Source organism: Typopeltis vanoorti, chromosome 9, assembly GCF_054136105.1.
Source record: "Typopeltis vanoorti isolate ZY-2024b chromosome 9, IOZ_Tvanoo_1.0, whole genome shotgun sequence".
Classification (NCBI taxonomy): domain Eukaryota; kingdom Metazoa; phylum Arthropoda; class Arachnida; order Uropygi; family Thelyphonidae; genus Typopeltis; species Typopeltis vanoorti.
Genome location: NC_143557.1, coordinates 44,164,789 through 44,177,938, shown reverse-complemented (window position 1 = coordinate 44,177,938; position 13,150 = coordinate 44,164,789). Strand labels below are relative to the sequence as shown.

General features: G+C 35.9%; 1 protein-coding gene across 1 annotated transcript in view; it reads right to left on the bottom strand.

Moving 5' to 3' along the window:
- The window catches only part of nonC (serine/threonine-protein kinase Smg1), a 1,124,353-nt gene that overhangs the window by 167,458 nt on the left and 943,745 nt on the right, over positions 1 to 13,150 (bottom strand). The window contains exon 64 of the mRNA XM_090398044.1: positions 5,019 to 5,143. Coding sequence (XP_090254170.1) covers positions 5,019 to 5,143 — 125 coding nt within the window. The remainder of the gene's footprint in view (positions 1 to 5,018; positions 5,144 to 13,150) is intronic.

Genomic DNA, 13,150 nt, shown 5'->3' with positions numbered 1-13,150 from the left:
TGGCATTATAGTAACAAGAAATGCAATTAGTTTTCGAGCTCTACAACTCAAGAATGGTAAATTCAAGGACACACCAGGTATTTCATCTTTTCTTGCTTCACCTGGGTGGTGCAACTGATTTATGAAACGCAAAGAATTAACATTACAACACCAAGCAATTATTGTGCACAAGTTACCAAAGTAGCTTGAAGAAAAAGTGGAGTCCTTCCATAAATTTATCATAAAATTACAGAAGTGTCATGGATATGAACTTTCCCAAATAGGCAATATGGATGAGACGCCCATGTATTTTGATATGCCTGGGAATCGAAAAGTAAACTCAGTTGGTGAAAAGAGTATCCTCATAAAAACAACGGGACATGAAAAAACACATATTATGCATGGCAGACGGAACCAAATTAAAGCCGACAGTGATATTTAAAAGGAAGAAAATTTCAAAGCATATGAAATTTCCATCAGTATCACTGTTCGCACCAATCAGAAAGGTTGGATGGATGAAGGTGTACAATGGTGGCTGGATCAAGTATATACGTCCAGGCAGCTTGTTACGTCAACGAAGCATGCTAGTCTGGGATATGTTCTGGGCGTATTTAATGGAGGGAAGCAAAGAGAAAGCACGTGGCTTACGTACAGACCTAGCAGTCATACCGGGCGGTCTAACTTACATTTTGCAACAACTTGATGTCAGCTTGATTAAGCAGTTAAAAGATCACTTACGTGAAAAATGGAGAGAATGGATGTCATCTGGTTTGGCGAAGATGACAAAGGGTGGGAATTTTCAGAAGCATGAGATCACGCTAGTCACCAGCTGGGTTAAAGAAGCTTGGGATTCGATAATGAAATGATTCAACGCTCATTTTTTAAATGTGGAATAAATAATTCAATGGATGGATCCAGAGATGACATCATATACGAAAGCGAGGATGATGCACAACAAAATGGAGAGCATGATGACGACAACTGTTACACTGATGATGCAATGCATGCAGATGAATTTATAAATGAACATTTGATGACTCAAAAGATGAAGAATTTAAAGAATTTTGACATTTTGTTTTAAAATAAATATTTCTTTCATTAATTCGTATTGTATTATTTATAATGTTATGGAAGAAGACTAACAGCTTGCATTATAAGTGGACATGGCATTTTAGGGCTAGTTTTCAAACAAAAGTTCTAGTTCGCATTATATGCGAAAATATGCAGTAATTCTTAAAAATTATTTCATTGATGGTTGCATAAGATAAGAATTTCCCAAACTTTTGGGAGAGAGAGAGAGAGAGAGAGAGACAGTCATTTTGATTCAAATTTGGCTGATGTAAAAGGGCTTCGTAACTTTCTTTGAAAAGACATTCATATTTAAAACTTGCATCTGTAGAGAAGACAAGCTTTATCCCACTGGATGTTATGTTTAGTGTCAATGCTATGTTGTGCTAGACCAGACTTATGAGGATATACTGATGTTCCGTCATTCTTTTTTCCACAGAATGGAAAAAAGAATGCAAACTAGAACTTTTGTTTGAAAACTAGCCCTAAAATGCCATGTCCACGTATAATGCAAGCTGTTAATCTTCTTCCATAACATTATAAATAATACAATACGAATTAACGAAAGAAATATTTATTTTAAAACAAAATGTCAAAATTCTTTAAATTATCTGGTAAATACCAGCTAATGAAAGAGGTGTTAATTTGTCTTTTGTAGATGGCAACGAGTGAGAAATTTTGTTGATAGGAAAATATGTGGGAATAAGATGATACTTCTTCAAAATTCTGCCAACAGGTTCTGAGATGCCTGAAATATAAGGGATTGGAACTCTGTGGTCTGTTGAAGAATCCTGAGGTGTTGGAACATAGGAGTCAATTATCTGTTGGATTTGATTAGGGTTGGAACCATTAGATTCTATTAACTTTTTTATAGTTAAAAGTTGTTGTAGGCTTAGGGAGAGGAGCATAAGCATACTTTATGTGCTTATTAATTAAAGATTTGATAACACCGATTTTTTGAGAGGTGTGATGAGCAGACTTTTGATGAATGTATCTGCCAGTAAAGGTAGGTTTTCGATAGACACTTGTTGACAAAGTACCAGAGGATGTGCGTGTAAGGAGGATGTCCAAGAATGGTAGACTACCAGCCTTTTCTTTTTCCATGGTGAACTGAATGTGTCGGTGAAGGCTATTTATCTGTTCTATGAATGTGGTAAGTTCCCCTTCAGCATGTGGCCAAATAGCAAACATCATTGACATAACGAAACCAAAGAAAGGGTTGGGGATGAATGGATGAGAACAAGGCATCTTCGAGATGTTTCAAAAAATAGTTTGCCAAAGGTGGAGATAGAGGGCTACCCATGGCAGTACCTTCAACTTTTTGTAGATCTTATTTTTCCAGCTGAAATATCTTGAATGTATAACAAATTCAAAAATCTTTGCAATATCTGGAGGGTAATTATCATATAGTAAGTTGATAGTGTCAGCTAATGGAATATTGGTAAAAAGGAAAACAACATCAAAACTGACTAACAAGTCAGACTCTTTGATTTGAACATCCTTGATTTGTTCAAGAAAATGTGTAGAATTTTTGATGAATGAATGTCCAGTAAGAGCAGTTAATGAACGTGACAAAAATTTAGCAATTCGTGTGGGAGAGTCAATACAACTTACTGGATAACCTTCTTTATGGATTTTTGGGAGGCCATATAAATGAGGAATTCTTCTGAAATGAGTGTGCAGTTTATCCATGGTGTTTTGATACCAACTGATAACATCATCAAGCAACTTATTTAGTTTAATTTGTGAATTTTTAGATTATAATTGATTTCTTGATAGGTGGAGGTATCTTATAAAAGGCAGGTTACTTCACTCTCATAGTCAGCCTTATCCATGACCACTACAGCTTTTCCTTTATCAGCTTTTGAAATAGATATTTCACTATTTTTTCTTAATAAAGTTAGTGCATGGATTTCAGCACTCGATAAATTACATGGTGGTAATTTGCTTTTAAAAAGAGAGGCAGTAACTTCAAATCCTAGTTTATTAGCATCTTCACTAGAAAGTCCTGACAGATTATGTTCGATATTATGCTAAAAATCGAGGGATGCATTTAGGTACTACGGCAAAATCAAGGCCTTTAGCTAATGCACTCGTTTCAGCATCAGATAAATGGCATCCAGAAATATTAACAATCCATTTATTGTTAGTCAGTTTTGATATTGTTTCCCTTTTTACCAATATTCCATTAGCTGACACTATCAACTTACTATATGATGATTACCCTCCGGATATTGCAGAGATTTTTGAATTTGTTATACATTCAAGATATTTCAGCTGGAAAAATAAGATCTACAAACAAGTCGAAGGTACTGCCATGGGTAGCCCTCTATCTCCACCTTTGGCAAATTATTTTTTGAAACATTTCGAAGACGCCTTGTTCTCATCCATTCATCCCCAACCCTTTCTTTGGTTTTGTTATGTGTCGATGATGTCTTTGCTATTTGGCCACATCCTGAAGAGGAACCTACCACATTCCTACAGCAGATAAATAGCTTTCACCCACGCATTCAGTTCACCATAGAAAAAGAAAAGGCTGGTAGTCTACCATTCTTGGACATCCTCCTTACACGCACATTCTCTGGTACTTTGTCAACAAGTGTCTATCGAAAACCTACCTTTACTGGCAGATACATTCATCAAAAGTCTGCTCATCACACCTCTCAAAAAATCGGTGTTATCAAATCTTTAATTAATAAGCACATAAAGTATGCTCCTCTCCCTAAGCCTACAACAACTTTTAACTATAAAAAAGTTAACAGAATCTAATGGTTACAACCCTAATCGAATCCAACAGATAATTGACTCCTATGTTCCAACACCTCAGGATTCTTCAACAGACCACAGAGTTCCAATCCCTTATATTTCAGGCATCTCAGAACCTATTGGCAGAATTTTGAAGCAGTATTATCTTATTCCCACATATTTTCCTATCAACAAAATTTCTCACTCGTTGCCATCTACAAAAGACAAATTAACACCTCTTTCATTAGCTGGTATTTACCAGATACCGTGCGAATATAATTTTTCATACTTTGGACAAACAGGCCATTCTGTGGAAAAAAGAATGACGGAACATCAGTATAATATCAGTATATCCTCATAAGTCTGGTTTAGCACAACATAGCACTGACAATAAACATAATATCCAGTGTGATAAAGCTTGTCTTCTCTACAGATGCAAGTTTAAATATGAACACCTTTTCAAAGAAAGCTGCAAAGCCCTTTTACATCAGCCAAATTTGAATCAAAATGACTGTCTCTCTCTCTCTCTCTCTCCCAAAAGTTTGGGAGATTCATATCTTATGCAACCATCAATGAAATAGTTTTTGAGAATTATTTAATAATAATTTATTGATATTAATTTCTGGCACACGGCAACAATTTAAATTGGTAATCCACCGACTGTTCTGTACTTTGTATTCCATTCCTTTAATTGTTTGTTCTACACTGATGATGTACTGTTATTTCAGTATGAAATATTTGTACATTTAATTCATTAAAGTTATTACTGTTGGTTTTATACATGTTAAGTTATTAATTAAACACATAAATTTCTCTTCATCAGGAAAGAATGGTATCACTTTCAAATTAATTTTAATTATAAGACTATAACAATGCTGAAAAACTTACACTTATACAAACTAAGAGAATTAAGAGGCATGCATGAATTATGTATATTTTGAAACATTAAACAAGATAAACAATGCTATATGATTTAACCACCAAACTGGTCTTGATGTGTATACAAGTCAATAATTACATGGATGAAAAGTGTCCAATGAAGTTAATATAACATCTGGATACTGAAATAAGATGGATATGAAGCTATATTTTTGATATATTTTATTTGTATTACTGTTTGGGGTAGTTAATGACTAAACCATAAATAGATTTTTGAATGTAAACATCTATATAATAAAAAATTGTTGATATGAAAAAAAAAAAAAAAAAAAAAGAACTTTACCCACCGATTGATTAGAGAGAGAAAGGTACTATCTGAAGACAGTGCTTCTGATGTTCTAGTTCTTAATGCTTCAAAATGCAATACAGCATTACAAACATTCATCAACTCCCTGCATAGCTGATTCACTGTCTGTAAGGTAAAAAAAAACAACAACATATAATACAGATAAATAATATTATAATTATAGCATGGCATGCCCCACAGAATCCAAAAACTCATTGTGAGAGACTCACTCACATTATCCAAAATCTATCATATTGCTCCTTTAATAGACTCACTGACAAAGCTAAAAACAGATTCTAGTGTTCTATTTTGCTCATTCAACATATCCAAGCGAATTATCTAGTATTCACAAATCGCTCTTAACTCAATTTTCAGGGATGGCCTTTTGTCTTCTAGAAATTTTTCAGTAATATTACACATCATGGAGTATGGGCCTCTGCACGGAGTGGTCACTCAACTACCCTCCCTGACCTCTATGTCAGCTTGCTACCATAGCACTTGTTAAAGTTATCCTTCCATAGTCATTCTTCCATGCCACACAGCAAAAGAACTGTTTGAGATTTTATTTGGCCTGCTTAGTTAATTTCTTCTCATAATCTGCTTTTGCCTTAGTCACTATAGTCAGTTCTTGTGAGTGAGTCTCATGCTGTTCTCAAGTTTGCTGAACACAATTCTCCTTATATATCCACCACCAAATTTTATTTTCTACAGCTCCTGCTTGACACTACTCATCAATCTAACATCTACATCTGATTTATCCTCCTGACCTTGGATCTACACAGTATGATACTGTTTTTTTCATGTATCCTTAACTACTGCTCAGAACTGCTAATATAATTTCTTTGCAGATTCTTATGCCATGGCACTGCTTCAAACTACCTGCTAAACCTGCATAAATTACCTACCCTATTAATACTGCATGTCAACTTTCCCAAACTGGAAGCAGTGTGGCTACCTTAGTTATAGTCACGTCTTCTAATATTATGAACTGATTCAATACTCTCACATCCCCAATCCCCTTTAGCACCTGTAATTTAAGAAATTATTTCTTAGCAGGTGAATATATTCCGTTTCTTTTCTTAGACATGATTTTTTATCTGTCTAATTAGTATCTCAGCAGTCGAGGTCCCCAATAATAATTATTCAACCTGAACTCATTATAATAAATTTAGTTTATTATAGTCTAACCTAGTGAAAAATAAACTTTTAATATCTGAACTCATTATACTAATTCTGCTGATGCATGTCTTCCATATTATTTTGTATTCCTTACCATGCTGGTCACCTTTCCTGTCGGTGCCTTTTACTTCTGTTGAGCTCTCTGTTCACCTTTCTCCTTATACATCATCATCACACAACATTTTATCTGTTTTTTATTTTGCAACTCTTGATTAATGATACTACTCATAGATCTAACTCCTACCTCATTAACACTCCACATCTTGGATATACAGTCTTATGTTTCTTCAGAGACCCCTTAACCATCTCCCTCTAGCAATGCTAACACAATTTCTGTTGTAGATTTTTATGCTAAAGCAATGCTTCACACTGCCTCTCAGAATTGCCTGCACTGTAGTTTTTATATGTCCATTCTTCAATGAAAATACACCACAAGTTTGCAACCTCCCAAGTCAAGACCACATGGCAACTCTCCACAATCAAAAGCAATATGGCTACCTTTGTAAATGATATAATTTCTATACCTATGACCAGATCTCACAATTTCATGGCAACATGAAAGTGTGAGATCTGGTCATATATTCCAGTATATGGACAATATTCCAGTATATGGACAACATATACTGGAATATTAATTAAAAGAAACTTTAATAAATACTTCCTATATTTATTCCTATACATCTTCAATGGGAACATATAACTATGACACATGCACACAGGCACTAAAAGCAAATAAGGCAGAAGAGAGAAACTACTGTTGTTCCTAGAGTCCTAATGGTGCTCCCTAGCAGGATATATTGGGTTGTCTTGGCTGTTGGGCTGATCTTCTCGCGATGCAAGCTTCCCAAATTTGTTGAGGTTTGGAAAATTTTTTAGAGCTGAGGCTGATTCTACGAGGGCTGTTCAATAAGTAATAAGACTAATTTTACTGTCGCGAAACCACTCATCACAATATTAATTTCTGTGGAATAAAGAAATGTTGCTGTCTGTATTAACAAAAGAGGTTGATAGATGGCATATACGGGCTGATATGCCAGAGTGTCACGTGACTAAACGCAAGCTTGTTTCGGCGTGCCTACGAGCCGCGACTAGTCTTCGAAATGGAAGCGTTCTTGGAACAGCGTTATGCGATTAAATTTTGTGTGCGTTTGCAAAAATCGGCATCAGACACTTTTAACATGATATTAACAAGCTTTCCACGATGAAGCAATGTCGAGGGCAAGTGTTTTTTTTTGCTGGCATAAAACTTTTAAGGAAGGAAGGCAAAATGTGGAAGATCTTGAACGTGAGGAAAGACCTTCAACGTCCATCACTGAGACAATGATCAACACAGCAGCAATTATCATCAAGGAGGATTGCAGAATTATAGTACCCCAGCTGCATGCTGTCCTGAATATTTCTGTGGGAAGTGTTCATTCAATCATGGCTGAACATTTGGGACTGAAACGTGTTTGTGCCCGATGAATTCCGAAACTCTTGACACCAGAGCAAATGCAGCATCGAGTGGATGTGTGCACAGAATGGAAAGAAAGACTGGAACAAGAAGGGGACAACTTCTTAAAACGCATCATTGCAGCAGATGAAGCTTGGTTGTATCACTATGACCCTACAATGAAACAACAAAGAAGTGAATGGAAGCATCCGTCTTCACCTAACCCCAAGAAAGCAAAAACTGTAAAATCGGCTGGTAAAGTTATGACCATAATGTTTTTTGACTACGAAGGCATTGTTTACCAACACGCTGTAGAACACGGGAATACTGTAAACGGCTCATACTATGCGGATGTTTTACGGACAATGGTACAGCGCGTCCATTGATGAAGAATGGCTTCTTATTGCACCACAATAATGCAAGGCCACATATTGCTGGTTGTGTAGTGGACGTTTTGCAGAAGAACAACATAGATATCCTACCACACCCTCCATACAGTCCTGATCTCGCATCGTGCAATTTCTGGCTGCTTCCTCAGCTCAAGAAACCGCTAAGAGGCGTCATTTCAAAAGCAATAAATCATGTGTAAAAGCTGTGGAGGCAGTTTTGAAAGAACTCTCAAAAAAAGGACTTTCACATGTGTTTAAGAAGTGGACGCAATGTTGGGACAAATGCATCGCGTCTCACGGTAGTTACTTCAAAAAAGACCATGTAAATGATGACGATTAAAGGTAATCTGTTTTCTGTATAAATATAGTCTTATAACTTATTGAACAGCCTAGGTATGAACAATCTTTCATATTTAAACTTGCTGTAGTGTATTAATGTGGTTTTCTTCCAACGTATTCTGTGGCAGGTAATAGCATGGTCTGCAAGCCCAGAGTGGCAGTACTGGTGAAACTGGATGTAGTCTTTATGTTCTGAAATTCTGACATTTGCTGTCCTGCCTGTTTGGCCAATGTAAGACAGTTTACAGCTGCAAGGGACCTGGTATACACCAGGTAGGTCTAGGGGAAGTGGTTGGTTTTTGGTGGAGAGGATAAGTGATGCCAATTTTTATATGGTTTGTAACAAGAAGTTAGGTCATATTTTTTTAAGAACACTATATAACAGGGCAAAATTAATTTGTTCAGATGACAATGCCCTAACCACTGAACTAAACCACATCCTTAATACTGTCTTAGCCAATGGCTACAACTCTCAAAAAATCCAAAAAATATTAAAACCAGATACCCCCCCCCCCCTTCATAATAAAGATTACACTAAATCTATCGCCATTCCCTATATCCAGGGCACCTCGAAAAAAATAACCGAAAACTTAAAAAAAAAAAATATGACCTAACTTCTTGTTACAAATCATATAAAAAATTGGCAATAAATTCAAGTCACTTAAGATAATTAATAGAAGAGAAATCTCGACACTATGAAGAAATCTGACACTCTTTTAATTCGGGTTCCTTCTTTCAAATGCTTCTTGAAACAGTTGCCTCGTAACAATTCAATAAATTCCTCTTCATTCTTATCATGAGATTTCTCTTCTACCAAATCAACATTTGGATAATTAAAGTCACCCATAATGATCAATCGTTAATTATCCATAATACTAAATTTGGGATGCATTTCTTCATCCCCTGCAACTGAGCCATGAGGTCTGTAGCAACACCTGACAACAGAAGGATATATATATATATATATATATATATATATATATATATATATATATATATATATATATATATATGTCATTCTGTTGGCCTCCACTTCACACCAGATAGACTCAAACTCACCACCACATGGGATATTGTTACCATCATTTTTTTCTTGCATTTCTACCCTAACTGGACTTAAGTCATCTGATATCATTGGTAGTACAACACCTCTCCTATCTGTCTTCTGTCATTCCTAAAAATAGTATACCCATTACTCAATCCCAGTTACCATATCTGATTCTGATAGCCAGGTTTCACTAATGCCAACAATTTTAGGTCACATTGTATTCAATAAAGTAACAAACTCAATCCCTTTTTTTTCTGATGCTCTTGGCATTTGTGTATAGACATAACCAATTACCACTTGGCCTACTCCTATGATTAGATATGCAATCTATCTGGCTTTGTTGTAGAACTTTCTCTTTTCCCTCACCAGGCATACTCAAAAGGTCTGAACACAAAGCATACAATACCTCTCCTATCTCTCTTCTGTCATTCCTAAAAATAGTATACTCATTACACTCAATCCCAGTTACCATATTTGATTCTGATAGCCAGGTTTCACTAATGCCAACAATTTTAGGTCACATTGTATTCAATAAAGTAACAAACTCAATCCCTATTTTTTTGATGCTCTTGGCATTTGTGTATAGACATTACCAATTACCACTTGGCCTATTCCTATGATTAGATATGCAATCTATCTGGCTTTGTTGTAGAACTTTCCCTCCCCAGACATACTCAAAAGGTCTGAACACAAAGCATATATTTCTATCCCTTCACCAGATGCATAGCCATGTTTGAAGCCATTCATATCTTTATCATGTTTGCATAATATAGCTGAACTTTCACTCTCTCTCACACAAACATACACACGCACACATTTTTCCCATTCCTCCCTTGATGATCTAGTTTTCCTGACACTATCTGCATTTGGTCTCATCCCAATAAGTAATTTTTTCAGTTCCTGATGAATTCAAGTGCAGGCCATTATTCTTATACAAGTCTTTTCTGCCATCAAACACACTCCACTCATCTAAAAACCTGCATCTATTTCTTCTACACAGCCTGCACATGGAATAATTTGCTGTCATTGAACTCTTTCTACTTGGTACTGTCATATCTGGGTAGCAAACCTACAATTTTTACTCTCTCACATTTCTTTCTCGTTTCTTCCAACACTTTCATGTCATTTCTCAAACTATATTTGTCACTACTTAAATTATTAGTTCCTACAAAAACTGCCATCTCTTTTACTTTTCTTTGATTACGTTTGTCATATGTTAAAATTTTGCCCCGAGAAACTAGAAGTAGTGACTCCCTTGGCAAGCATAAATTTTATGATTTAATCACCATACCATGTCACCACTTTTTTTCTTAGATTTAAATGACTTGCCTTGTTGTTATTATTATTATTATGATTACCAAGTTCAGTGCTTTCCTGCCTCTTCTTGTTCTGATCCTTTTTCGCATCCTAAGTTTTGTTAAATGTTTTCCCACTTTTTCTAATTCTCTGGTTGATTTTCTAATAATTGCTGTTTAATCAGGATATTTCCAATGTCAGATTATCCTCGGATATATTATCATCCTCACTGCAGCAACGCTTCTGCTCATTGGGACAAAGGTTCTCCTCAGTAGTAACATCTTTAATTTGTGCTTTAGACACAAGTTAAGTGTGTCTTAGTGAAAAAGCTAGAAAGTTGGCAACTGTGATGAGTTTTTGGCACCATTCTTAATAGTAGTAAAAACTAATAATATTTCTATAATTATGATATTAAATGCTGTAGTACAATAAATACACTAAAAAAAGCTACAATAATATACTAAAAATACACCAATACATTAACAAAAATCACTGATCTTTCAGGAGCTTTCTGACAGAATGTCTTTTTTGTCAGATAGCCTCAAATCCCCGAAAATATTTATCAACAGCAATGGAAAATAGCATTCCTTAAGTGAAAAAAAATAACAATAAATAAGTGGATGAGTAATGAAATTAAACAGGAACTACAGTTGAAAAGAACTTGTGGAAAAAGGATAAAGAGAGAGGTGAAGAGTATTTGCCTAGTATAAGACTTGGGTTAGGAAAGTGATGGTATACTAAGGAAGTTAAAAATGGAATACTAGGAAAGATTAGCTGTACAATCTAAGAAAAATGCTAAGGAATTCTTTCACTGTGTGGCCAGTAGCAGGAGAAATGATTGTGGAAGAATGATCCTTTTAGGTGGAAAAGGAGGTAAAGTGAACAGATGATAGAGCTGTTTAATGTACAGATGATAGAGCTGTTTAATGATCAGTTTATTGGGGCATTTCATCCTGGAAAAGCAGGTTATATTCTTGGAGGGATGGGAAGGATCCAAGGCTTAGAAGCGCATGAGAAGAATGTGTTTCAAATACTAAGTACTTTGGAAGTGAATAAGGCAGTGTGATTGAATGGAATTTGACATATATATCAAAGAAATGTGAATGGGGAAGCTGTTTTGAGGAAGAGAAAGGTCACAATTGGGGATCCATAGGGATCAATAGTGGGACTTTTGGTTTTTAACCTTTAATTCAGTGATATTGTCATTGGACTGCAGGGAGATATTAGTTATTTGCAGATGATGTGATGTGAAGCTTGGGAGGGTTATTAGTAATAGTGCTGATGTTTTGGCCCTTTAAGAGAATTTGAATAAGCTAGAAAGGTGGTAACTGAATAGAGATATCAGTTTAATGTAACTAAATGTAAGGTCTTGAAATATGGGATGCACAGATGGGAGGCTGCATATTCTATTGATGGATATATACCAGAGAAAGTGGATGAGGCAAGGGATCTTGGAGTGATAGTCAATAAAAATTTGAAATTTAGGACACGTACTGAAAAAGATGGAAATTGGGTGAAGGTGAAGTTAAAGCAGAGAACTGCTACAATACCAGAAGGACTTTGACCAGTAGAGATAAAAGGGTTTGTGGTCCCATTGCATAAAGCTTTGTTCAGACCACACATGGTCTGAACAAAGAGGATGAAGTACCCTTGGAGAGAGTACACAGATGGATAACCAAAAAAAAACATCAGAACTGTACAATATTAGTTACAAGAAGAGATTGAATGTCTATTCTCATAACCAAATTGCAGAGATGGTGGAAATCCTCTGAATTGCTGAGAGGCATTTAGAGGATTGATACAGGAGAAAGTTTTAATATAACAGAACAAGGAGAAAGAGCAGGGAAGGACAAGAGACCATCCTTGGAAGATGCGAAAGATGATCAATAGGAGGATGAAAAGTGACTTTTTTCTTTTTGCATGGAGGGTGGTTGGACCATGGAATTCATTGCCTGATAGAGTGGTGAATATGTAAACAGGATATGGCTTGAAGTAGTACAGCAGCCACTGTGTTATTTAAGATGGGCCTCCCATGATGAGTCTTATGACTCCATGGAGGTCCAGAATATTAATAATAATATGTGGTTATCTAGCATACCAGTAGTGTGACCAATTATTATTATATGACACCTTCAGGGAGCCCAAAGACTCATCGAGGGAGATGAGTGCCAACAGCATCAAACTAACCCCTTCCAACTACTAAGCATGCTCAAACTTGCTTAACTTTTTGCATGAGTCATTAGTAGCAGAGGCTCTACCAATCGACAAACCTTTGCAGGCAATTCAACAAAGTTGTGTGTGGATTATCACTACCCTCAATATGCATGTGCTAGCTTCAGTCAGGACACTGCTGTTAGTACACCTGTCTTTTCAGTGAATCTTAAGAATTCTTTAAAGACAGTAATGATAGTATTTCTCCATGTTTTGCAAGTGTCAAAGCTGGGATGATA